Genomic DNA, 26191 nt, shown 5'->3' with positions numbered 1-26191 from the left:
GATTCTGGAGACCAATGTCCAGGAATCAGTGATAAAGCTGAAGCTGCGCCAGGGCTGGATCTTTCAACAAGACAATGACCCTAAACTGCTCAAAATCAACGAAGGCATTCATGTAGAGGAACAAGTACAACGTTCTGGAATGGCCATCTCAGTCCCCAGACCTGAATATAATTGAAAATCTGTGGTTTGAGTTAAAGAGAGCTGTCCATGCTAGGAAGCCATCAAACCTGAATGAACTAGAGAAAATACCTTCAACCAGAATCCAGACTCTCATTGGAACCTACAGGAAGCGTTTAGAGGCTACCTGCCATTTCTGCAAAAGGAGGATCTACTAAATATTGATTTAATTTCTTTTTTGTGGTGCCCACATTTATGCACCTGCCTAATTTTGTTTAAACAATTATTGCACACTTTCTGTTAATCCAATAAACTTCTTTTCACTTCTCAAATATCACTGTGTGTGTCTCCTATATGATATATTTAACTGACATTTTTCATTGTAACAACCAACGATTTATACAGGAAAATCATGACGATTAACAAGGTTGCCCAAACTTTCGCATCCCACTGTATATATCTGGTCACTGGTAGCTGATAACATAATTAGAAGCATATCTACAGCGTGTGGTAAACACTCTGACTACAGTGCACAACTTTATTTTGATGCAGAAAGTGACAGGTCTTCAAGGACGTGTATGCTTTTATTTAGGCTGTGTTCCCACTTGATAATTTCTTTCCATTCTCCACTCATTGCTAAACTGACAGTGAATGGCTCCAATTTTATAAATACTGTAGGAGCCATTCACACTTGTCACTCTGCAATGGATCCACACGATTTGTTGCAGTATGTGAATCGTACTTCTGTGCAGTCCGTGATAATCCTAGGCAGGCGGATGCGTTCCCCCATATAGCCTATGGGGGTAATATGCCCTGGGCTACCTGTCCCGCTGTCGCTCAGTCCCTGTACACAGCCCAGCGGTTGGCAGAAGCATGGGGATCTCCACTGGGCTGCAAAAGACCAATGGGAATCTTCAGCAATAGGGAGAATTCTCACTGGTTCATGGTGGACCAATGAAAATTCTCCTTGTTGCTAGGAATGCAGCCTATAGAGAGCCCCATGCTTCTCCTGGCCTCCGAGCTGAGTACAGGGGCTGAGAGGCAGCAATCGGCGGTGGGATGTGGCGATCACTTTGTACAGGCTCGTGCAGAGAGGGGCGCTGAGGGTGCCCAAGCACCCCCGTTTTTTTTAATATCCATAAAAAGGCCCCTTTGGCTGTGAAAAAGAAGTCCCGCCCCCTGGCTGTGATAAGCTCCACCCACCTCATGCGGAAACCCCACTCACCACACGGAGGAAACCCCTCCCCCATCTGGGACACTTTGGAGTAAAGAGGTACCATACAGAAATCCTAGTGTAACCATCCCTGCAGGTGTGAGGAAGCAGGTAAGATGGTGTCTCCCTGACAGCAGTGACCTCTCCCTCCCCCAGCATTCGCAGTGACCTCTCCCTCAACCCTGCACCCACAGTGACCTCTCCCTCCACCTAGGATCCATACTGACCTCTCTCTCCCCAACATTAGACCTGCCTCCCCCAGCACCCACTCTGACCTCTCCAGGGCTGGATATACCAGAAGGCACTGTAGGCACATGCCTACAGGCACCTGATGATGTAAAGGGGGCTCACTCTCCTCCCCCAGTGCCTCCCTCCCTCCTTCCCTATGCAGAGTCCCAAGCAGAGCATAAATTAGAAGTTACTCATTCAGCTCTCAGCATTCCATTGACGAGTTCTCCCTTCAATTGGGGGCAACATTAGCTACATAATACTGAGGGTACCTCTGGCTTACTCAATGCTAAGGGGCACTTGTAGCTACCTATGACGGGTATGTGCAGGTTCATGGAGGGTCAAAGTCTAGGGTGCAAGGACATCTGTGCCTGGACCTCTCATTCCCCCAGCACCCACATTGACCTTTCTCACCCCTAATGGCACCTTTCCTGTCGCCAGCAGCATCCATAGTGACCTCCCTCAGCACCTAAACTGAACTCTCTCTCCCCCGTGACTGCCGCACCCCCAATGACTTCCCCTTCCTGCAGCACCCACACTGACCTCTACTTCTCCCAACATCCACCAACACCCCTTCCCCCCATAGCTGGCACCCAGTACTCACACTCACATGACACCAAGTAACTGCACCCAGCCCTGACCTAGTACAGGCAGGGCACCAAGTATTCGCACCCATGTCACACCCAGTGCCTGCATCCAGAACCCACATGACATCCAGTACACACACCCAAATCTCACATGGCACTAAGTACCTGCAATAAACACCCACATGACACTCGATACCCACCCATTGTCAGAACCCACATGACACCCTGTACCCACACCAAGAACCCACATGTGTGTTTATGCATTTAAGAATTTTAAAAGTACAAACATCAGTATCTCATTGAAACCACAAACTTGTATACTTACATATTTTCTCTGTAAAGCATCATAGCATCCTAACATCCTACAAGACATTTGTGGGAATCAGCAAAGGGCAAAAAACACATAGGAAAGAATACAATGCAGATAGAAAAAAAAAAACTGCCAGGTCTACTATAACCACACACTACCGGATAAGTGAAGTACCAGGGAAACAAAATCACACACTTGCGTCCAGAAGGACATTACCCTATAGGTACAAATGGTAAAAATTATAATTTTACTGTATCACGAAAAGTTTTAAAATGAGAGGTATTCGGTTTCAGAATCTCTCACTGTGTAGCCCTCAGATATGTATCTGTTGTCAGAGTGTGGGGGTCTTTGCTGATCCCCCTTATCCCATAGCAAAAAGTCTCATGGGAAGGTGTAGCTATCCCACACTACTATGACCACTGACCACACAGTGTGTCTGTGTCGCTCGGGGACAGTGGAGATAACCTGATCAAGGATATAGCTGATCTGGTTCAACCACCAACTATCAAGTCCCCTCACACACTGACCCAATGACGGGTGGGTATATACAAACATAGAGTGCTAAGTGCTGTACATAGACTTTAACATGTGCATGTTTCACCAAAAGGCTTCATCAGAAAGCGTGCTGTACATATATTACATAGCCTACACCAATTATTTACATATATTACAAAGTACCCCCCATCATCATATAAGCCCCAGTCAGAGCTGAAGTGCCCTGTCAGGCAAGGCCATATATATAGATAGGGAGGGAAATAGGGGAGGCGTCATAGTGGGTGTGATGAGGTGTGTCACATTTTACCTATTATTAGCATTATACAGATTACAGGGCTGGTGCCCTGTCCATATATCTTACCTCATTGAGGTCTTAGTGTGTCCGTATTAAGGGATGGGAACCATCATTAGGATAGCATGATAACTCCCCCTCAAGTCCGTGGGGTTGGCCATCTCTCTGTGACCCACGTTAGGGGGAGGGGGCCCGCAGGATGCTGTTCGCCGGTAGGTTGCAGCTAAAACTTCAAACCCTGGGCGAATCTAACGGTCAGCTAATGGTGCAGACAGCGCTGTAGCGGTGACGTCACTTCCGCCCACACGCGCGTCTGCTTCCTGTCCTGCGGTGATCTGGGACGCAGCTTGCGTTCCAGGTCTCCCTCTAGAGGCATTAGGTTCCTCCTCTGTCCCGACTGCATCACTGTTAAAGAAACGCCCCCTCCATTCAAGGGGACGTAAATCTCTGTTTATGGTTGCATAGCAACCTCTCGAATATATAAACATTCGCGCATATCAATGGTGCAGATCCTCTTAGGCTCGCATAGTCCTCCATCTGGACCCTTTACCTTATATACGTAGGTGTCCCTCATATGCATATATCCGTGTAGGTGCAACGTGGATAATGCGCAGATGTAAATTTGTATCTGTATTCGCTCGTATATAGTGTGATCACAACCCCTATGCAGTATAAGCAAACACGCACGTATATTGTGTATGACATGCAAGGATCCGACCACAATGCATGGGATAAATCACAGATGCAAACACATCAAGGGGTACTTGTGCGTTTCCATCTGTCACTCGCCTGAATATTTGTCACTGACTGTCCCAAAGCTGTGAGGCATGTCAGGACCCAAAACTGCAGAAAATCTAAAGGGAGTCTCACGTTCAAATGAGTCACATCTGTCAAAGAGTCTCATACTCATCTGGGTAATATCATGATGAAGGGGGGGGTTTTTTGAATCAGTATATGCGATGGCACTGCCCTCCTAGAGTGGGTCTCTGCTAGATCAAGGAGAAGGGAAGATTGGTATGGGGAGGGTGGGTGAAGGGGGAGGAGAGGGAGACACTACAATCTTTCCCCATCATCTGTAGATGGCCCAAGATTTTACAGTATAAAGTAGGACTCTAAATCTTGGTGGCAAAGACTGAATCCTAGCCATTTATAAAAAACATGCCAGATTAAAATCCTCATTAAGACCCCCCGGGGCTATGGTATCCAATCTATAGATCCACTGCGATTCTATCTGGGTGAGCTTGCGATCAAAATCGCCTCCTCTAGGATTTTTTCTCCAACTCTGAATCCCCCAAAAAGAAATGTTAAACCTATCCGATCCATGTATTCCATTCATATGTTTGGCTATAGATGTTTCTCGCCTGTGTTTGATGTCTCCCACGTGTTCAAGGATACGATCCTTAAATTGTCTCGTGGTTTTCCCCACATACCAGAGATTACATGTGCACCGAGCCCCATATACAACCCCTCGCGTGTCACAATTGATAAAAGATCTAATTTCAAAGACTCTACCAGTTTTGGGGGATGTAAAGTGTTTTGTTGTTGGCACGTATTTGCATGCCTTGCACTTTCCACATCTATGGGACCCATTTGGTCTCTGTGGCAGCCAGGTTTGTGGACTTGTCGTGAGTTTGGTAAACGTGCTATGTACAAGCATGTCCCTAAGATTCGGCGATCTCCTGTAGGTGATTGCTGGATTTTGTGGCAAAATCCGTGCCAAATCCCTGTCCTTATGTAAAATCGGCCAATAATGACGTACAATCTCGAAGATTGTATGTGACTGATCCGTATATGTACCTATCAGTCTAGGTGAGGTTTTAACAGTATCTGTCTGAATTTTGTCTTTTAAAGTGTCTATTCTTGGTGTGTTGATAGCTCTTTTGTGAGCTGATTCAATCACTTTATCGGGGAACCCTCTTTGTTTGAAGCGATTTGTAAGTAATTGGCATTCCTTATTAAAGGCGCCTTCGGTGGAACAATTGCGTCTCGCCCTCAGAAACTGTCCTACCGGGATACTTTTTCTTAAAGCTCTGGGGTGCGAGCTCTCCCATTTTAGGAGCGAGTTTGTAGACGTCGGCTTACGATAAATCGCTGTATCCAATTTCCCCCCATCACCAATGGAAATGGTGAGGTCCAGAAAATTGATCGATGTGGGATGAATTTCGTGGGTGAATCTCATACCAATCGTGTTGTTATTCAAGATGGATACGAAATCTTCAAACAGTTTGTTAGACCCCTCCCACAAGATCACCACATCGTCTATAAATCGTCCCCAATACAATATATGTGACGTAAAGAATGACAGATCTTCTGAAAAAACATGGGTGTCTTCCCACCAGCCCAGGAACAGATTGGCGTAAGATGGCGCACACGCCGTGCCCATGGCACTGCCCCTGAGCTGGTGGTACATACGCCCGCCAAACAGAAAGACATTGTGTGTTAAGACAAATTCTAATAGCTTTAACAAAAATCTGCTGTGTTCCTCAAGATGTTTTCCTCTCGTTTTAAGGAAAAAGTTGACCGCATTCATCCCTAGATCATGTTGGATGTTGCTATATAGGGATTCGACATCTAAGCTTGCCAATTGAGTTGAGGGGGACACCTCCACATCCTGCAGACGTATAAGGACATCTTTTGTGTCTTTTAGATATGATGGTAAAGCTTCCACAAACGGACGTAAAAATCTATCGATATATTGGCTAACCTCATCGGTTAAATTTTCTCGTCCCGATACAATGGGTCTGCCCGGGGGTGGAATTTTACCCTTATGTATTTTGGGCAAAGCATAAAACACAGAGGTGGTGGGATGTTCGGTTGATCTTTTCAATCGTGTGTAGTCCTCCGGGTCCAGACACCCTCTGTCTAGGCCATCTTTAAGGAGGTTCTGAAGTGAGATGCAATGTTGTTTGATAGGATTGGATTTAATTACAGCATATTGATCCTCATCACTTAATATTGTCAAACACATACTCTCATATTTGTCCCGATCCATCACCACTACGTTACCCCCTTTGTCCGCAGGCTTAATAATGATCTTATTGTTCTTCTTAAGTGAGTCAAGTGCCAGTCTCTCTTCCCTGTTGAGATTGTCATGTCTGGGGATCCCTATTGTGTCAGCTTCCAGTTTTCTGAACGCTCGTGTGACCATATCCACAAAAGTGTGTATCTGCGGATATTGTGATATGGAGGGGCAAAATGTACTTTTGGACCTTTTGCCACTGTGAGGAGCGAGGGAAGATATACCCTCTGAATTTTCATTAAGTAGGTCTTGGAGTGCAGATAGGGCCTCTCGTTCATTTCTCTGTGTTTTTTTATCTTTGGCTTCCTTACTTTCAAACATTTTAATCAATGCCAATTTTCTCGCAAATAAATTAAGGTCTTTGACCCATTCAAATGCATTGTATTTCTCAGTCGGTACGAATGAAAGGCCCCTAGTAAGAAGATTTATCTGTACCCCCGTTAGCTCATGTGATGATAAATTAACTACTCTGAGCTGGTCCTGTACAATCCTCTCTCCTACCACTGGTGGGTACGGGGTCTCCCCCTTCGTTGACCTGTGTACCCCCAGTCCTTGCGATCCCTCAGGGTATGTTGTACTGTTTTTGTCTGTATGTCCTGTGTGTCTACACATTGTGGCGTCGATGTCCCTGGAGGTTGATCTAAAAAACCCCCCTGTCTTTGCTTATTGGTTATGTGTGGTCTTTTGGGTCTTCTCGGGAGGGATTTTTTCTTTTGTTGTTTTGATCTAGGTGAGGTATGTCTACTCGATGTATTTGATTCGCTGCCCGATTGCGTATCAGCCTCAGAGACACTTTGTCCCTGGGATGCTGATTCTGTCGGTTGTGGCGTTTTCTCAGCCCAACTGTATACTCTGTTGTTTTTGAAGTCCTGACTGTCTCGTAGGAACTTCTTGTGTTTTCTCTGTTTGATCTCTTCCGTATAAGCGTCTACTTTACGTTGTAGCTTTGTTTCAAACTTTTCAAAGTCCGGATGCCCAGACAATTCCAATATAATTTTTTGCTCACTCAATAGTTTCGATCGCACTTTCTCCAGATACTTAAGTTCGTAATCATAGAGAAATTGCATCTGTTCCAGGGTCTGTCGAGTTTTCAACTCCTCCCACCCATGCATAAATGTGGTATCCTCTGTGTGGGAGTGTAATTTTGTCAGATTACGTAACCCTCTCACTGTAATTTTTTCTTTTAAGTAAACATTGAATGATGCTACCTCCCAGGAAGACCTGGTGAAATCCTTGTAAGTTTTAAAAATGTCAACAAATACTGGTTCTACATCTGTGCCATAGCTAAGTTGCTCTCCCTCAGTTATCTCTTCATCTACCTTGGCTTGGAATGTTTCTCTAGCCTCTGTAGTAAAGGCTTCAATGGAGGGAAGGTCTAAAGATAAATAGGCCATTCCCTATCAAATGGCGGTGTTCGGTACACCAAAATGGAAAATGGTCACACACTACCGAATAAGTGAAGTACCAGGGAAACAAAATCACACACTTGCGTCCAGAAGGACATTACCCTATAGGTACAAATGGTGAAAATTATAATTTTACTGTATCACGAAAAGTTTTAAAATGAGAGGTATTCGGTTTCAGAATCTCTCACTGTGTAGCCCTCAGATATGTATCTGTTGTCAGAGTGTGGGGGTCTTTGCTGATCCCCCTTATCCCATAGCAAAAAGTCTCATGGGAAGGTGTAGCTATCCCACACTACTATGACCACTGACCACACAGTGTGTCTGTGTCGCTCGGGGACAGTGGAGATAACCTGATCAAGGATATAGCTGATCTGGTTCAACCACCAACTATCAAGTCCCCTCACACACTGACCCAATGACGGGTGGGTATATACAAACATAGAGTGCTAAGTGCTGTACATAGACTTTAACATGTGCATGTTTCACCAAAAGGCTTCATCAGAAAGCGTGCTGTACATATATTACATAGCCTACACCAATTATTTACATATATTACAAAGTACCCCCCATCATCATATAAGCCCCAGTCAGAGCTGAAGTGCCCTGTCAGGCAAGGCCATATATATAGATAGGGAGGGAAATAGGGGAGGCGTCATAGTGGGTGTGATGAGGTGTGTCACATTTTACCTATTATTAGCATTATACAGATTACAGGGCTGGTGCCCTGTCCATATATCTTACCTCATTGAGGTCTTAGTGTGTCCGTATTAAGGGATGGGAACCATCATTAGGATAGCATGATAACTCCCCCTCAAGCCCGTGGGGTTGGCCATCTCTCTGTGACCCACGTTAGGGGGAGGGGGCCCGCAGGATGCTGTTCGCCGGTAGGTTGCAGCTAAAACTTCAAACCCTGGGCGAATCTAACGGTCAGCTAATGGTGCAGACAGCGCTGTAGCGGTGACGTCACTTCCGCCCACACGCGCGTCTGCTTCCTGTCCTGCGGTGATCTGGGACGCAGCTTGCGTTCCAGGTCTCCCTCTAGAGGCATTAGGTTCCTCCTCTGTCCCGACTGCATCACTGTTAAAGAAACGCCCCCTCCATTCAAGGGGACGTAAATCTCTGTTTATGGTTGCATAGCAACCTCTCGAATATATAAACATTCGCGCATATCAATGGTGCAGATCCTCTTAGGCTCGCATAGTCCTCCATCTGGACCCTTTACCTTATATACGTAGGTGTCCCTCATATGCATATATCCGTGTAGGTGCAACGTGGATAATGCGCAGATGTAAATTTGTATCTGTATTCGCTCGTATATAGTGTGATCACAACCCCTATGCAGTATAAGCAAACACGCACGTATATTGTGTATGACATGCAAGGATCCGACCACAATGCATGGGATAAATCACAGATGCAAACACATCAAGGGGTACTTGTGCGTTTCCATCTGTCACTCGCCTGAATATTTGTCACTGACTGTCCCAAAGCTGTGAGGCATGTCAGGACCCAAAACTGCAGAAAATCTAAAGGGAGTCTCACGTTCAAATGAGTCACATCTGTCAAAGAGTCTCATACTCATCTGGGTAATATCATGATGAAGAGGGTGTCTGGACCCGGAGGACTACACACGATTGAAAAGATCAACCGAACATCCCACCACCTCTGTGTTTTATGCTTTGCCCAAAATACATAAGGGTAAAATTCCACCCCCGGGCAGACCCATTGTATCGGGACGAGAAAATCTAACCGATGAGGTTAGCCAATATATCGATAGATTTTTACGTCCGTTTGTGGAAGCTTTACCATCATATCTAAAAGACACAAAAGATGTCCTTATACGTCTGCAGGATGTGGAGGTGTCCCCCTCAACTCAATTGGCAAGCTTAGATGTCGAATCCCTATATAGCAACATCCAACATGATCTAGGGATGAATGCGGTCAACTTTTTCCTTAAAACGAGAGGAAAACATCTTGAGGAACACAGCAGATTTTTGTTAAAGCTATTAGAATTTGTCTTAACACACAATGTCTTTCTGTTTGGCGGGCGTATGTACCACCAGCTCAGGGGCAGTGCCATGGGCACGGCGTGTGCGCCATCTTACGCCAATCTGTTCCTGGGCTGGTGGGAAGACACCCATGTTTTTTCAGAAGATCTGTCATTCTTTACGTCACATATATTGTATTGGGGACGATTTATAGACGATGTGGTGATCTTGTGGGAGGGGTCTAACAAACTGTTTGAAGATTTCGTATCCATCTTGAATAACAACACGATTGGTATGAGATTCACCCACGAAATTCATCCCACATCGATCAATTTTCTGGACCTCACCATTTCCATTGGTGATGGGGGGAAATTGGATACAGCGATTTATCGTAAGCCGACGTCTACAAACTCGCTCCTAAAATGGGAGAGCTTGCACCCCAGAGCTTTAAGAAAAAGTATCCCGGTAGGACAGTTTCTGAGGGCGAGACGCAATTGTTCCACCGAAGGCGCCTTTAATAAGGAATGCCAATTACTTACAAATCGCTTCAAACAAAGAGGGTTCCCCGATAAAGTGATTGAATCAGCTCACAAAAGAGCTATCAACACACCAAGAATAGACACTTTAAAAGACAAAATTCAGACAGATACTGTTAAAACCTCACCTAGACTGATAGGTACATATACGGATCAGTCACATACAATCTTCGAGATTGTACGTCATTATTGGCCGATTTTACATAAGGACAGGGATTTGGCACGGATTTTGCCACAAAATCCAGCAATCACCTACAGGAGATCGCCGAATCTTAGGGACATGCTTGTACATAGCACGTTTACCAAACTCACGACAAGTCCACAAACCTGGCTGCCACAGAGACCAAATGGGTCCCATAGATGTGGAAAGTGCAAGGCATGCAAATACGTGCCAACAACAAAACACTTTACATCCCCCAAAACTGGTAGAGTCTTTGAAATTAGATCTTTTATCAATTGTGACACGCGAGGGGTTGTATATGGGGCTCGGTGCACATGTAATCTCTGGTATGTGGGGAAAACCACGAGACAATTTAAGGATCGTATCCTTGAACACGTGGGAGACATCAAACACAGGCGAGAAACATCTATAGCCAAACATATGAATGGAATACATGGATCGGATAGGTTTAACATTTCTTTTTGGGGGATTCAGAGTTGGAGAAAAAATCCTAGAGGAGGCGATTTTGATCGCAAGCTCACCCAGATAGAATCGCAGTGGATCTATAGATTGGATACCATAGCCCCGGGGGGTCTTAATGAGGATTTTAATCTGGCATGTTTTTTATAAATGGCTAGGATTCAGTCTTTGCCACCAAGATTTAGAGTCCTACTTTATACTGTAAAATCTTGGGCCATCTACAGATGATGGGGAAAGATTGTAGTGTCTCCCTCTCCTCCCCCTTCACCCACCCTCCCCATACCAATCTTCCCTTCTCCTTGATCTAGCAGAGACCCACTCTAGGAGGGCAGTGCCATCGCATATACTGATTCAAAAAAACCCCCCCTTCATCATGATATTACCCAGATGAGTATGAGACTCTTTGACAGATGTGACTCATTTGAACGTGAGACTCCCTTTAGATTTTCTGCAGTTTTGGGTCCTGACATGCCTCACAGCTTTGGGACAGTCAGTGACAAATATTCAGGCGAGTGACAGATGGAAACGCACAAGTACCCCTTGATGTGTTTGCATCTGTGATTTATCCCATGCATTGTGGTCGGATCCTTGCATGTCATACACAATATACGTGCGTGTTTGCTTATACTGCATAGGGGTTGTGATCACACTATATACGAGCGAATACAGATACAAATTTACATCTGCGCATTATCCACGTTGCACCTACACGGATATATGCATATGAGGGACACCTACGTATATAAGGTAAAGGGTCCAGATGGAGGACTATGCGAGCCTAAGAGGATCTGCACCATTGATATGCGCGAATGTTTATATATTCGAGAGGTTGCTATGCAACCATAAACAGAGATTTACGTCCCCTTGAATGGAGGGGGCGTTTCTTTAACAGTGATGCAGTCGGGACAGAGGAGGAACCTAATGCCTCTAGAGGGAGACCTGGAACGCAAGCTGCGTCCCAGATCACCGCAGGACAGGAAGCAGACGCGCGTGTGGGCGGAAGTGACGTCACCGCTACAGCGCTGTCTGCACCATTAGCTGACCGTTAGATTCGCCCAGGGTTTGAAGTTTTAGCTGCAACCTACCGGCGAACAGCATCCTGCGGGCCCCCTCCCCCTAACGTGGGTCACAGAGAGATGGCCAACCCCACGGACTTGAGGGGGAGTTATCATGCTATCCTAATGATGGTTCCCATCCCTTAATACGGACACACTAAGACCTCAATGAGGTAAGATATATGGACAGGGCACCAGCCCTGTAATCTGTATAATGCTAATAATAGGTAAAATGTGACACACCTCATCACACCCACTATGACGCCTCCCCTATTTCCCTCCCTATCTATATATATGGCCTTGCCTGACAGGGCACTTCAGCTCTGACTGGGGCTTATATGATGATGGGGGGTACTTTGTAATATATGTAAATAATTGGTGTAGGCTATGTAATATATGTACAGCACGCTTTCTGATGAAGCCTTTTGGTGAAACATGCACATGTTAAAGTCTATGTACAGCACTTAGCACTCTATGTTTGTATATACCCACCCGTCATTGGGTCAGTGTGTGAGGGGACTTGATAGTTGGTGGTTGAACCAGATCAGCTATATCCTTGATCAGGTTATCTCCACTGTCCCCGAGCGACACAGACACACTGTGTGGTCAGTGGTCATAGTAGTGTGGGATAGCTACACCTTCCCATGAGACTTTTTGCTATGGGATAAGGGGGATCAGCAAAGACCCCCACACTCTGACAACAGATACATATCTGAGGGCTACACAGTGAGAGATTCTGAAACCGAATACCTCTCATTTTAAAACTTTTCGTGATACAGTAAAATTATAATTTTTACCATTTGTACCTATAGGGTAATGTCCTTCTGGACGCAAGTGTGTGAGGTCTACTATAACCTAAAAAATAATTTGATTTACTGTATTTTACATAAAGGGGCACTTTTAGTAAAGGTGGATACTAATCTTCCATTCCACCCCATCAGCACATTAAAAATGGTAGACTAGGGGCTCGATTCACAAAGAGGTGCTAACCCAGTTAGAGACTTTAGGCGTGATAACCATTGCACCACACTGGTGAAAAGCCAGTTTAGGCGTGATAACTTTAGATAAGTGTAGATAGCGCGCAAAGTCCCGCACGCAAAGCAGCGCCATTAAACTCTATGCGAAGTGCACCAGACTTTGCTAGTGCAAAACTTTTGATCAGCTGTGCACTGCGGTGCTAACGCAGTTGGTGCTTAAACTTATCATGCCTAAACTTATCACACCTAAACTTATCACACCTAAACTGAGTTTAGGCGTGATAAAGGGCTTTTCACCAGGGTGCTAACTGTTAGCACCGCTTTGTGAATCAGGCCCAAGGGCTCTATTAATGCTCACTATTGGCAGGATTCTTATGCATGAAAACCCTAGTGTGTTTCCTCATGCTCCTCCAACTGCATCATACAAAGCCCGTATACTGCGCCAAAAGTTGTACAATAGCCACATGGGGTTTGAGATGCAGAACTTCAGTCAGATCCCAGATGCATTTTTATTTATATTGTTGAATCCACCATAGAGATACACAGCTTTATCATATCACCATAGTTGTGTATAAACTAAATATGAACGTCTTAGAAATGTATAAACTACCAGATAGCTATTTTGCATTGATAAAAATAAACTCTTATTTGTGAAACACTTTTTAGTAAAAAAAAAAAAAGTAATTCCAACAGCTGTTTTTGCGTATCTTGCACACCTCTCCAAGGTAAAAGGGGCTTAATCTCACACTCCCACCACAACCATTTATGTTGGATTAAAAACAAGGAACACCAAGAGCCCCAATAGTGTAATATGTACTGGTAAATGGTCATTAAATAGAGTAAATATTAATACTCACAAAACCAGGGTTACCATTAGGCAACCACTGTAAAGGCAGGTGGGGAGATTTTCCTGACCCCACTCAGGAATAAGAAGTCGCTCTCTGTAGATGAGAAAAAAGGGGGTTCAACCCTCCACCCAGGGTGGACTCAATATTATGCAGGCGAACAGAGGCGCCAAAAGGATAAAAGGAAGCTAAATGAGCTTAAAAACAAATTCTTGGTAAATAGAGGAGGTAGTGGTGGACTTACCTCCTCCAAGTAGACACACAACGACTGTAGAAGAGGCTCTTCTACTGACCACATATGCTATTGCTCCGTTGTTATTGCCTGATGAAGCGGGATCAATCCAGCGAAACGCGTTGCATATTTGGAGTTCATAAATAAAATATATTGACTGTCTTTACTACAGTCGTTGTGTGTCTACTTGGAGGAGGTAAGTCCACCACTACCTTCTCTATTTACCAAGAATTTGGTTTTTAAGCTCATTTAGCTTCCTTTTATCCTTTTGGCGCCTCTGTTCTCCTGCATAATTTATGTTGGATTGTTGGGCTAACCCCACTAATCCCCCAAGAGGGGAGTAAATACAGCAGCAGATGTAAAATTAGCAAACACCTAAACCTCTACTACATCATGATTTATCGACAATTCATTCCTATCGTTAAAGCACACCTGACTTGACCACAAAGTACATTTTTTTGTACTTGGGCTTCTTCCAGCCAACCATAGTGTTTCAGGTCCTTTGGTGTCCTCCAGGTCCACTTGGTTGTGCCATTGCCCTCTATGAAAGATCTGCGACCAGACCTCTAGTTACAACTTCTGCGTGTACATGGTCCCACCCGTACCCCTCTTCGTTTATGCTCCCATAGCTGGGAGTGTTCTGCATGTGCACACTACAATTCTTTTAAGGACTGCGCAAAAGCAGAGTGCTCCCAGGGATGGGAGGCACATGGGTGGGACCATACACGCACATTAGCTCAAGTCGCAGATCTTCAGAGTGGGCATCGGCATAACTAACGGGACCCTGAGGTCGCCAAGGGACCTGAAAGTCTACAGGGGGCTGGAAGAAGAACCAGGTAAGTAAAAATCCACTTCTTTGGCCTGTTCAGGTGTGCTTTAAAACCCAGACAGCCCAGTGCCTCTGTTCTAATTATCACAGTCACCTTTTTTAAAAGGAAGTGTACCTAAGAATTGTAGGCAAAAAGTGGTCACACCAAATATTGATTTGATTTCTCCTGTGTTCATTCATCTTGTATTGTTAATTGATTAAATTGTTAAAACTGAAATTTCTAAAACCATTCTTAGTTTACAGTATTTTTTAACACGTGTCTAAAACTTGTGCATAGCATTTTAGGTACCAATAAAAAGGCTAGTGGAAGATGAAAGGACCAAATAGGATTTTAGGGAATTACGAGGTACAGAGCTCTCTGTTGGTGGGGTCTGATCGCCCCCCCAGTGTTTGTTTCTTTTTTATAAATATTTATTTAAGTTATTTTTTAATAAAATGCTGTTTTTTTTTTATTAACGTTATTCCCCTCCCTCCCCCCGCCAGCCAATCAGCGTGATCGGCTGTGATAGGCTTCAGCCTATCACAGCGGATCGCTTCCCTGTGTCCTAGGGGGACAGCCGTGTCACAGCGGATCGCAGCGATGTACAAAGTAATTAGATGGCAGTTTCGCCGTCTAAGTCTCCGCTCGGAGACTGAAGGCGGGGCGGAGCTTCGCCCTCCGAGCAGGAGATGCGCATGCAGCCTGCGTGCGATCTCCTGCTAGCCCCATAGACAATCAAACACAATAAATGCTGCGCTGTCCACAAAGTTCACAACCTTCTTCACATCAATGTATTGAAATATAGTCACAATCAAATCCCAGACGGTGCGCTGCGGTATCTCCTGTTGATGAATAAGTTTTTATGGTGCCTTGCACTCCGCTGCGCTCTCATCCACAGTTAACCTAAATAAAACACTTCACATAGCGTAATACTGTTTTGGCAACAGGCCACAATGATTTTACAATCCACGTGCAAGTGATGGAAGTGCTCGCACACAGTGCCCACCACCTTAATATTCACAAAAGGCTCACCAGATGCTATCCACCAAATCACAGGTGGTAATCTCACTTTCTCATATGCACATCACTCAGGAGCATCAGTGATCACATCCACTTTCCGTTTAAAAATTGGCCTTTAATAAAACATATAAAAAACTCATCGCGCAATATATCTGTGCAAATTTAACAACAATCTGCGCCTCTCGCGCACTTCTGCCACTTACAAGCTCCCAGTTGGGTAGTTAGCGTGTCATAACGGCAAGTCCCTCCGGCTCTAGTATTGTTTGGGCTCCAGTAACCGTGCGCGGCGTCCCGCTCCGTCGGCTGCCAGATACCTTCCGGACTTCCGCGTAACTCTCACGTGACCTGCGTCAGGCGTACTGGCTCCGCCCTACGCGTTTCGTCACCTTGGACTCATCAGGGGCTAGCGTTGCCAGTACGCCAGCCACAGTTATACAATACCGCTCGTCCCCGCCCATCACGTCATCATTCCTCTCGGTCTTGCCAGTATCACTCGCCTCACAAACAATGTAACAATCCCCATAATCTCCCCTACTCAATAATCACCATCATAACCTATAACCTCCCCTCAACACTCCCAATTCATAACATTAGATCCTTCCTTTACATATATAATGACATATCCATATGAGGGGAGGGGAGGTCATTGAGGGGAGGTTATAGGTTATGATGGTGATTATTGAGTAGGGGAGATTATGGGGATTGTTACATTGTTTGTGAGGCGAGTGATACTGGCAAGACCGAGAGGAATGATGACGTGATGGGCGGGTGAGCCTTTTGTGAATATTAAGGTGGTGGGCACTGTGTGCGAGCACTTCCATCACTTGCACGTGGATTGTAAAATCATTGTGGCCTGTTGCCAAAACAGTATTACGCTATGTGAAGTGTTTTATTTAGGTTAACTGTGGATGAGAGCGCAGCGGAGTGCAAGGCACCATAAAAACTTAGCCCCATAGACAGCCGTTCACGCCAATGGGCGTGGAGCGGTCCTGGTGTTGCCGCACTGCTCACGCCAATTGGCGTGGAGCAGTCGGCAAGTAGAGGTGTAAATGTAATGAAACATGTTAATATAGCAGAAAACATCCCATGTACAATACTCATTTACAGGTAATAAGTTATAGCTGATATAGGGATATCTTACCATTTCACTAGCTGGGTGGATCCAGGACAGCTTTTATCTTCTCTCAGAATTTTCACACAAATATCTGGCAACACAAGGTCAAACAGAAAAAAGCATGAAATACTTAAAGGGAACCTGAACTGTGAAAAATTATTTAAAATAAACATATGATGTAGCTGCAAGTGAATATTACATACTTATCTCATCGTCAGTTCCTCTCAGAAGCTCGCCATTTTTTTTCTTACAGTGATCCCTTCCAGTTCTGACAGTATTTTGTCAGAACTGAAATATACCAGTTGCTGTCAGTTATTTATCAGCTGCTGTCAGTTACAACTGAATGTGCAAGGTAATGTTTCCCTATGACTCAAGTGGGCGATATTACAATTTAACAGTGTGCTGACCTGGAAGCTGTTATGGGGTAATGGCTATTTTCAATATGGAGGACAGAGAATTCCATTGATTACAGTGGACAAACAGTATGCAGGAGAGGAGAAAGAGATTGATGAGGGGACTACACAGGAGGTAAATATGATGTGTGTATGTTTATTATGACTTTCAATTTTAGTTCAGGTTCTCTTCAAAGATAATCCAATTCAGGTGAAATATTAAATAAAAAATAAACTACCGTACCTAAACCAGGGGGCCACCCAGATCAGGTAGCATCAATTACCGACACTCCAGTGTCCAGTTATCCTATTGTTTAGTTTTTAGCATTTAAAAAAATGTCAGAAAGCCCGGGGTCAGGACGCTGCAGATTAGCTCTGTTCTCTACACCAAGAGAATGAACCAGTGTTTGTGGTTTTAAATAATTTTTTTGCAGCTTCCAGAATGGGTGTGACAGGTGAGTGGTTAGGGAGGGACCCCTGTGGGAGGGATGCCTGCACGGGCGGTCCTGCTGGTGACATAATCTACGATTACTCATAAGACGTGCGCTGGACATAAACACTCACTATTTACTGTTCTGGTAATAGGACACTTTATTAAAACAGGGTCATTAGCCCTAATACTCAAGTGTAAAGTTGTATAACAAACAATCCTCACTCGCTTCAAAACATCCACACTCAAGCAATCTGGTTCCCCTAAAAGAAAAAAAGCGTTGCTAAAAAAGCCTTTTCCTAAAAAAATGGCCTCAAGATACCAAAAATATGTGCATATTTCCTAAAATCATTAGAATGGCTCTATAAAAGTTCCATAAGTAACTATGATCCACCACTGATCTCTATTGTCCCATTTCTACTGTGGGATCTAATACACATACCGGTATCTGTCTCAGGACAGCTTACAAGTTTATCTCACCCTCCGTTGTTGCAAATTCCAGAGTTGGCATCCAGGGTATCCTTGTGCTTATTCAATAATTCCCCCGATGTCCACGGGCAGAATTATTGAACCTTGAACAGCAATTTTACCATTACTAAGGCAGACATGGTAGTGTGCATTGGGCTAATATGACCTGCGTTACCTAGGAAATGCTCACGTTGCTAGGGTAACTTGTGCTACCCTACTTATGTCGTGCAAATTACTCTAACAAGGCCCAAGTAATGCACATGACACTAATTGCTTAACACAAGCTACCTTGTCAGCCTTTACCAGAGTTGTGTGCATATGCCTCATAGTGCTAAAGCAGAATGCATTTGTGCACTGTGTGAGTGGTCCTTAGTACAGCTGTAAAGCTGTGCACACATCCAATATTGATTGGACAATTTTACCACTTCCATGTAATATGAAGGCCAACAGATTTTGTAGGTAAGCTTTCATACTACATAGTAGTGATTAAATTGTCCAATGTGCATGTACCTTAATTGCTCAGAACATTTAATGACTTTTCCAACAAAGGGAGATTTTATTGCACCATACTAATTACTGTGATATAAAATGATGAATTCTTGGATCCCCCTCTGCAGGAAATGGTTCCGTTCCCACCATTTTCTGCAGCTACACAGCTCAGAAATGAGAGGATTATTCTGAAGCACAGATTGAGCTTTGTCACATAAGAAAGGGCTCCAAGAATAGTGATAGGGGTCAAGCCTGGTACACACCATGCAATTTCCCGTCAGCTATATGGGTCGAATAGATAATCCGACAGGTCTGATCTGATTTTCCGTTTTTCTGATCGATTTGCCTAGAAACGATCAGAAAATCGATCAGAAAAACGATCGGAAATCCGATTGGATCTGTCGGAAACTATCTGTCGACCCATCTATCTGCTGGGAAATTGCATGGCGTGTACCAGGCATTATTACAATAACCAATACGGTATTAAAACAGTGTCTTTTAAAAGCACTCCTCAGAATGGACCTATGGTAAGATGCCAGCCAGCCAGTAAACTGGCGTGCAGACAATTCTGGCAGCTGGACTGTTCCACTGCCATCCAGGGAGTGATTTTGAAGATAAAGGAAAACCTTTGAGAAGATGGGCTAGTCTAAAACCTGTTGGAAAGAGGTTAAGAGATGAAAAATTAATACTACTTTCTGTGAATGACAGCTACACAGAAAAAAAAAGTAACTTGCAGTACCTTTCACTCCTGAACAAATGTATCATACCTCTTCTTTGTGTGTACTCATGCAATTTAAAGTAGACCTAAACTCTTGCACAGAAGACAAGGAAAAGACATATAATTCACTCTTATGCCTGTTTAGGGCCCTTTTCCACCAGCGCGTTTGCGCTGGCTGAATCGCAAAAACGCAAACCGCTAGCGATTTTACAATCGCTACGGTTTGCTTTTTAACATAGGAATCGCGGTAGGTCATTTCCACTACCGCGATTCGTTTTTGTCAGGAACACGAACGCGCGGCGGAGCGATATTTGCCGCGATTTTGCTATGCAGTGCATAGCATAGCAAAATCGCGGCGGCGAACGTCGGGGAATCGCCGGTAATTGCGATTCAGCAATCGCTAGCGTTCAGCGTGAACGCTAGCGACTGCAGGTGGAAAAGGGCCCTTAGAGAGATTAGCCTGTCTACTTCCCCCTTACCTGCAAGTAATGAGCAAGTGTAAATCAAGGCTGTCAGCTCTGTGTGAACTGTGCTGAGGTGTACCGTTCCCTGGACTAATATTTAAACACAGGAGGTTAACATTTTCTGTCCTCCCAGGAAACCAGGACGTCGACACTGCAGGCGTTTTTGTAAGATTTCTGTAAGTTGTAACAAATAATTGTTTTTCTTTAAAGGTTATTATGCTGTTGCTTAGAGAGGAAGAGAGGAAGTTCTGAGCTTAGGTCCACTTTACAGTTAACAGTTTTTGTACTAGTGGTCCATTAAAGATAATCTACTGAAAAGATATGGCTAAAGTTAATAAGAATCCTACTATTTTCTTGGTTTATGGTGCTACCAAATGCGAAACTAAAACTATCCAGTAGGAAACAATAGTGTGTAAAATATCTTGCTGTAAAATAAAAGGGGATGAATAATATGCAGATAATGCAGTCAGCCATCTCCGGCAGGTCTGTATTTTTCCCTGTACTACAAGGAAGTGAGGAGGTACAGCCTCCAGAGTAATCAGGTATAATGTTTACTTATATCAGGATATGTCCCACTTTGGACACTAGAGGAAGCACCACTGGTAACACAAAAGCCTTGGCAATATGCATACATGGCTTATCATGTATCTGCAGATTTGTGTAACCTGAATTTGTGTTTTTATTGATAAATGCAGACCTGGGAAGATGACTTGAAGGTCCTCTTTAGTGTGCTCTAGGTAATGATCCCATATGCAAATGCAGGGGGGAATTACAGCTGCCCAGAATCCCTCCTCAGACCAGGTCTGATGCAGTGTCTGGGGACAGGCACAGGTTGAGACCAGGGCTGTGGAGTCGGTACAAAAGTCTTCCGACTCCAACTCCGACTCCTTGGTTTATGAAACCACGACTCCGACTCCAACTCCGACTCCTGGTACCCAAAATGGCTCCAACTCCGACTCCTCGACTCTTTAGTCTAATACTTAACAGGGCTGCGGATTTTGTACAAAAATCATCCGACTCCGACTCCCGATTCCTCAGTTTACAAAACCACGACTCCGACTCCAACTCCGACTCCGGGTGCCTAAAATTGCCCCGACTCCTCAACTCCAACTCCAACTCCGACTCCACAGCCCTGGTTGAGACACCAGAATATCTGCAGGTATCTTGCAGCTCACAGCATCGCCCCCTTGCTTTCCCTGCTACAGTTGACTTTGGATGGAGCAGCAGCATTTGTACAGAGCATGGAGCAGCAGCATTTGTACAGAGCATGGAGCAGCTCTGGGGAACTTAAAGAAAACCTGTATTGAGAAAAACCTCCCCTGGGGTGTACTCACCTGGGATGGGGGAAGCCTCCGGATCCTATTGAGGCTTCCCCCGTCCTCCTTGGTCCCACGGCTCCCTGAACAGCAGGGATGTAAATATTTACCTTCCCGGCTCCAGCGCAGGCGCAGTATCGGCTGTCGGCCTCTGAGATAGGTGAAAATAGCCGATCGCTGTCGGGCCGCTCTACTGCGCAGGCGCAAGTCACCTGCGCAGTAGAGTGGACCCGACGGAGATCGGCTATTTTCGCCTATCTTCTTGCGGAAAGCCGGAACAGCGCCCCCACTGGAGCCAGGAAAGGTAAATATATCAGCGCTTGTCAGGCTTGTTGAGGGAGGATTCCGGGACACTTCGGGGGAGCCAGCGCTGGACTGCCTGCAGCTACAGGGGAGGGGGAAGCCTCATTGGGACCCTGAGGCTTCCCCCTCCCGAGGTGAGTAGTCCCCAGGGGAACTTTTTTTTGATACAGGTTCTCTTTAACAGAGCCAGGTATGAACACAGCCTGTCCGAATGCTTCACTTTCCTCTTCATTAGCAATGTCGGCTGTCCTCATTTTTATCTGTATCCAAACTACTCCTGATTGATCCCATTGTCAATCAGGAGCAGATCGGACATTTAGAAAATAATAGTCAGATCCTGTCAGTCGGACAGGAAATTGCATTGTGTGTACCTGGCATGATATCCTACCATATTATTATACTGTATTGTACTTGGCATAGGGAGACCTTTCAGGAATCCCCCTTTGAAAATCCTCGGTTTGCCCCTGTGACCCTGACTTTTTGACACTCCCACACAGGTTATAAGCATGTTCAGTAAATGAGTTTTTCCATTCATATATATATTTTTTACCTTCAAGATATCTTGTTCCATATGCATATTCTGGAAACAAGCCTCTCAGATAAGTGATGCAGGATACAGAAACAGCCAGAAGCCTCTTCATGAGAACCAATGACTGCTGTTCTGTGGCTACACGGTTGGGCAGAGTCACTGTGCTCTGTAAACAATTGTAGAGAAATAATTATATTGCCACCTACTGTATACAGCAGACACCTACTCACAACCTACACTAAAGTATACCAGTGTAAACATTTTCCGTAGTGATAGTCATTTCTAGGAAAACTCATGGAGAAGCATGTGATCAGTTTGGTCAGGTGATAGATATGCAAGTCTCTGATTTGGTAGTCATGGTCATATGCTAAAACATGCTAAGGGCTGGTTCACACTCGGCGCTTCCTGGCGTTCGCGTTCGTGATTCGGCTGGTAAAATCTTGCGATTTGCGTTTGTGATTCCCGTTCAAAAGAATGAGAATCACAGCGCGATCGCCCCCAAAACGCTGCATACTGTGCGTTTGCGATTGATCGCAAACGCTGCAGTGTGAATGTATCCGTAGGGATAATTAGGAGCAGCGCCTTGCTGATCGCTGGCAATCAGCAAAGTGCTGAAAAAGTGCCCAGTGTGAACTTGCCCTAAATCGGCAGATCGAACAAAACCCTATAAGTTCTCCTAGACACGGCTATCTCTAATTTCCAGACAGTGGCGTTCCTACCACAGGGCGCAGGGGGGCGTGGCGCACCGGGTGACAGACAGCCAGGGGGGTGTCGCCACGACCCCCCATAAATCATGCAGGAGCCAGGCAGGAGGGGAAGAGCAGCGCTAGGAGGAGGGGTGACAGCAGGGATAGCGGCGGGGAGGGGGGACATATCCCCCCCTCCCTCTGCCTCTCTTCTCCCCCCTCAAAATGCGGGCAGCGGGCCGGGGGCAGTGGTCAGCGAGCAGGCGAGCGCGGAGAATACTTACCTTACTTCCGCGTATCAGCCTGGAACGCTGCGTCGCCGTCACGTGCCTCTTCTGCGCTTCCAATCATTGGAGGCGCAGAAGAGGCACGTGACGGCGACGCAGCGTTCCAGGCTGATACGCGGAAGTGACGTAAGTATTCTCCGCGCCCGCCTGCTCGCTGACCATTGCACCTGGCCCGCTGCCCGCATTTTGGGGGGGGGGGGAGAGAGGCAGAAGGAGGGGACCCAGGTGAGGGAGGGGGATATGTCCTCCCCTCCCCACCACAATCCCTGCTGTCACCCCTCCTTCTATCTACACTTGGGGTGGGGCGGCCACAATATACTACCTAAACTGGGGGCCACTATACTAGCTATACTGGGGGCCACTCACTATACTACCTAAACTGGGGGCCAATATACTACCTAAACTGGGGGCCACTATACTAGCTATACTGGGGGCCACTATACTACCTAAACTGGGGGCCAATATACTACCTAAACTGGGGGCCACTATACTAGCTATACTGGGGGCCACTATACTACCTATACTGGAGGCCACTATACTACCTATACTGGGGGCCACTATGCTACCTATACTGGGGGTCACTATACTACCTATACTGGGGCAGCTATACGGGGGGCCACTATACTACCTAAACTGGGGGCCAATATACTACCTAAACTGGGAGCCACTACACTAGCTATACTGGGGGCCACTATACTACCTATACTGGGGGCCACTATACTACCTTTACTGGCGGCCACTATACTACCTATACTGGGGGCAGCTATACTGGGGGCAACTATGGGGGCCACTATATTACCTATACTGGGGGGGCACCATACCAGCTACAATGGAGGCCACTATACTAGCTACACTGGGGGCAACTTTACTAGCTACCTTTAGGCCACTATACTAGCTACACTGGGGGCCACTATACTATCTAAACTGTGGGCCGCTATACTGGTGCAACTATGGGGGCCACTATACTGGAGGGCAGCTGTATGGGGGCCACTATACTAGCTACACTGGGGGCAGCAACACTACCTACATTGGGGGCAGCAGCTATGCTGCCTATCCTGGGGCAACTATACTAGCTATATTGGGGCAACTAACTACCTTCACTGGGGGCAACTAGCTACCTATACTGGGTGCAGTGGCGGCACTGGGGGGGGGTGCTTTGGGTGCTGAAGCACCCCCTAAAACTCTCCAAGCACCCCCCAGGGTGAACTGACTTTCGGCATCTAATAGATGCCGTGTCAGTTCACCGCAGCGGCAGAGCAGGGCTATAGTAAAATGTCCGACGCCCTGCTCTGGAGACTTTGGGAGCTTCAGTTGCTGGCTGCAGAGGATCGTGGGAGCTGCGCACCGGACGGAGGCCAGAACAGGAGCTCTGCTGCAGGTGAGTAAATGTTTTGTTTTTTTTACATTTATATTAGCAGCCAGGTGTATCATTTATGTTCTGGTCAGGTCTGCTACACGATTGAAGTGTTTTCTGGACAGGTCTGCCACACGATTGCATGTATTTTCTAGGCAAATCTGCCGACATGATTGCATGTATTTTCTGGGCAAATCTGCCGACATGATTGCATGTATTTTTTGGGCAAATCTGCCGACATGATTGCATGTATTTTTTGGGCAAATCTGCCGACATGATTGCATGTATTTTCTGGGCAAATCTGCCGACATGATTGCATGTATTTTCTGGGCAAATCTGCCGACATGATTGCATGTATTTTCAGGGCAAATCTGCCGACATGATTGCATGTATTTTCAGGGCAAATCTGCCGACATGATTGCATGTATTTTTTGGGCAAATCTGCCGACATGATTGCATGTATTTTTTGGGCAAATCTGCCGACATGATTGCATGTATTTTCTGGGCAAATCTGCCGACATGATTGCATGTATTTTCTGGGCAAATCTGCCGACATGATTGCATGTATTTTCAGGGCAAATCTGCCGACATGATTGAACGTATTCTCTGGGCAAATCTGCACATATTACGTGTATTTTCTTGATAAAACCTGCACAAGTATGTGAATTTTCTGGGGAAAGGGTCACCAAAACTTGGGTCCACTGTCTTTGCGTTGCACTTTTAAAGGGAACTCGAGGTGAGAATAATATTGAGGCTGCCATATTTATCTCCTTTTAAGCAATACCAGTTGCCTGGCTGCCGTGCTGGTCCTCTGCCTCTAATTCTTTCAACCATAGACCCTGAACAAGCATGCTTGTTTCTGGTGTGATTCAGTTCACTACTGCAGCCAAATAGATCAGCAGGGCTGGTAGGCAACTAGTATTGTTTAAAAGGAAATAAATATGGCAGCCTCCATATAACTCTCACCCCAGGTTCACGGTAAATTAAAGTTAGCGCCGCCCTCATCCGGTCATGGCCACGCCCATTTTTTGCCACGGGGCGCATGTTATAGCCCTGCCCGTTTTTTGCCCCTGTACTTTTTGGGGGGAGGGAGGGGGGTGTCTTATAATACCCAGCACCGGGTGTCAAATGCCCTAGGTACGCCACTTTTTTCAGACATCCAGGACAGATGAGTGTCACATTGTACTTTCAAAACTGTACTTCAGGGCAACAATTTTCATTCAAAAATATAGATTAAATGTTACCATATATTTGAAACTGCACACAAAATACCCAATAACCCATCTGTTTCCAAAGGGCATCAAAAATAAATTGTTTTACATTCTTCTATTGTCTAGAAACAGAGATTATGGACACAGTGGCCGTTCAATCTACCATGGAAATTGTGAAAAACATTGATTACATTTCATGTCTATTCAACAAAGCTAAGTGGTAGGCAGGAGGTGTGACTTCTGGTGTACTGATTCAAAAAAAGTGTGTGTGTGTGTGTGTGTGGGGGGGGGGGGGGTATTGGCCAAATCTCTATAAATGGACATCCGAGATAGGTGGTTAGATAGGCCCTGTAGAGTGTCAGGTCCCTCAGTATTCTATGGGTCCCCTTCCGTTGCACAGCTCCCAGCTCAGAAATATCTGCCACTGAAGCTCCTGTTGCTCCTACTGTGCATGTGCAGTGCCATCTAAGCGCACCAACAATCGTGCTCCCATCGTTGTAAGCATTCTGCACATGCATGATTCATAATTTTGAGAACCACTCTTGCATAGAAAGCTCCCAGCTACAGGAGTGTGATCATGGGCATGGGCACATTAGGACCTGCACATGCCCAGTAGGCAAGGCTGGAGCGCCAGTTGCAGATATTTAGGAGTTGGCAGCAA

At 45.5% G+C, this 26191-nt stretch overlaps 1 protein-coding gene across 4 annotated transcripts in view; it reads right to left on the bottom strand.

The window, feature by feature from the left end:
- Window positions 1–26191, bottom strand: part of HORMAD1 (HORMA domain containing 1) — a 99621-nt gene that overhangs the window by 62906 nt on the left and 10524 nt on the right. For all 4 annotated transcript variants that reach the window (XM_068253248.1, XM_068253247.1, XM_068253250.1 and 1 more), the window contains exons 3-5: window positions 22014–22158; window positions 16911–16974; window positions 2471–2507 (exon numbers count right to left, since the gene is read on the bottom strand). In XM_068253248.1, coding sequence (XP_068109349.1) covers window positions 2471–2507; window positions 16911–16974; window positions 22014–22158 — 246 coding nt within the window. The remainder of the gene's footprint in view (window positions 1–2470; window positions 2508–16910; window positions 16975–22013; window positions 22159–26191) is intronic.

Source organism: Hyperolius riggenbachi, chromosome 9 (genome assembly GCF_040937935.1).
Source record: "Hyperolius riggenbachi isolate aHypRig1 chromosome 9, aHypRig1.pri, whole genome shotgun sequence".
NCBI classification, from domain to species: Eukaryota; Metazoa; Chordata; class Amphibia; order Anura; family Hyperoliidae; genus Hyperolius; species Hyperolius riggenbachi.
This window is presented reverse-complemented; position numbering and strand designations above follow the sequence as displayed.